Source organism: Impatiens glandulifera, chromosome 3, assembly GCF_907164915.1.
Source record: "Impatiens glandulifera chromosome 3, dImpGla2.1, whole genome shotgun sequence".
Lineage (NCBI taxonomy): Eukaryota > Viridiplantae > Streptophyta > Magnoliopsida > Ericales > Balsaminaceae > Impatiens > Impatiens glandulifera.
The window spans coordinates 40,720,696-40,722,532 of record NC_061864.1 but is presented as its reverse complement, the minus strand read 5'-3'; the positions used below and the strand labels follow the sequence as shown (position 1 = coordinate 40,722,532).

The window sequence follows — 1,837 nt, the reverse complement described above, 5'->3', positions numbered from 1 at the left end:
ATTGTTAGCCCATGTCTGAAGTCTGTCATGCATGTGCAAAAATCGCTTTGTGAAAATTTTTAGATGAAAGACTTAGGTGATGCTAAGAAGATTTTGGGCATGAATATCATTAGAGATAGAACAAAATTTTCTCTTGTGTTGAATCAAAGTGCATATGTTGCTAAAATTTTGAGTAAATTTTCTATGTCTGATGCTAAATCTGTGAATGTGCCTCTTGCTTCCCACTTTGTGTGAAGTAAGGATCAGTCTCCTAAGACTGAAACTAAATTAACTGAAATGAAGAATGTGCCTTATTCCAATGCAATAGGGTCTGTTATGTATCTCATGGTTAGTACTAGGCCTGATATTGCATATACAGTTAGTTGCTTGAGTAGATTTATGTCTAACCCTGGTATTTCTCATTGGAATGCTTTGAAATGGCTTTTGAGATATCTAAAAACCACTGTTGATGTTGGCTTGACTTTCTCTAAGTGTTTTGTAGGTACAAAGTTGGTTGGTTATGTAGATTCCAATTATGCTAATGATAGTGATAATAGAAAGTCTACTACTTCCTATGTGTTTACATTGTGTGATTCTTGCATAAGTTGGAAGTCTCAACTTCAATCCATTGTTGCTTTATCTACTACAGAATCTGAGTATGTAGCTGCCACTGAAGCCTTTAAGGAAGCAATTTGGCTTAGGGCTGTTTTGTCTGAAATTGGTTTTCTTGACAAAAATGTGGTTGTGTTTTCTGATAGTCAATCTGCTATTCAACTATATAAAAATCCTGTTTTTCATGATAGAACTAAACATATTGATGTTAGGTTTCATTACATTCAGAATATTGTTGAAAAGGGCATTGTTAAGTTAGAGAAAATTCCTTCAGAATTTAATCCTGTTGATATGGGTACTAAGTGTCTACCTGCTGAAAAATTTATTTCGTGTCAACGAATTTTAAATTTTGACTTAGGGAAAACTCTTTGAGGTTCGTCTTTTATGGGAATGGCATGCTCTGTGATCTTGCCTTCAATCTTTGTGATTTTCCCATGCTTTGTGCTCTTGCGTCTAATCTTTATGATTTTCGCATACTTTGTGCTCTTGCGTTAGATCTTTGTGCTCTTGCGTTAGATCTTTGTACTCTTGCGTTTGATCTTGGTGATTTTCGCATGCTTTGTGCTCTTGCATTTGATGTTTGTGATTTTCGCATGCTTTGTGCTCTTGTATTTGATCTTTGTGATTTTTGCATTCTTTGTGCTCTTGCGTTAGATCTTTGTGATTTTCTCATGCTTTGTGCTCTTGCGTTTGATCTTTGTGATTTTTGCATGCTTTGTGCTCTTGCATTTGATCTTTGTGATTTTCGCATTCTTTGTGCTCTTGCGTTAGATCTTTGTAATTTTCCCATGATTTGTGCTCTTGCGTCTGATCTTTGTGATTTCCACATGCTTTGTGCCTTTGCCCCTGGTCTTTGTGATACGAGTTTACCTTGGGTATTCTCTTTGTTGCCTTTGTGGTTATAAATTGGCGATGATGTGTCTTGCGATTCCGTGATTATGTTTTGCACTATTTTGGGCCAAAGGTGGAGATTGTTGGGTATTGGTTGGCCCAACATTGTGGCCCAATCTCTATTAACCCGCTTATTGGACTTGACCTAATAATATAAATAGATATTACTCTCTTGGTGGGAGGGAGAAGTCAAATTCCTTTGTGGTATTTGGATGCTAGTGAGAGGGTTGCCTCATTTGTGTGAGATAGTAGTGCAACGGAATCGATAAACAAGAGGACTGAGCCAAACTTCAATCGCATTCACACCCAACAATATATATATATATATATATATATACATAATTAAGCATTATTA

General features: G+C 36.2%; 1 protein-coding gene across 1 annotated transcript; it reads left to right on the top strand.

The window, feature by feature from the left end:
- The first annotated feature begins 276 nt into the window (after positions 1 to 276).
- Positions 277 to 1,631, top strand: LOC124930221 (secreted RxLR effector protein 161-like). The gene is made up of 2 exons (XM_047470580.1): positions 277 to 803; positions 1,556 to 1,631. Exons 1-2 carry the CDS (start codon positions 277 to 279, stop codon positions 1,629 to 1,631), a joined length of 603 nt encoding a protein of 200 aa, XP_047326536.1.
- The last annotated feature ends 206 nt before the right edge of the window (positions 1,632 to 1,837 follow it).

Coding starts and splice junctions, on each gene's coding strand:
- LOC124930221 (XM_047470580.1), top strand. CDS start 277: ATGAAGAATGTGCCTTATTCCAATGCAATAGGGTCTGTTATGTATCTC. Junction 804..1,555: donor ACTAAACATATTGATGTTAG/GTTTCATTACAT, acceptor TTTGGGCCAAAG/GTGGAGATTGTTGGGTATTG.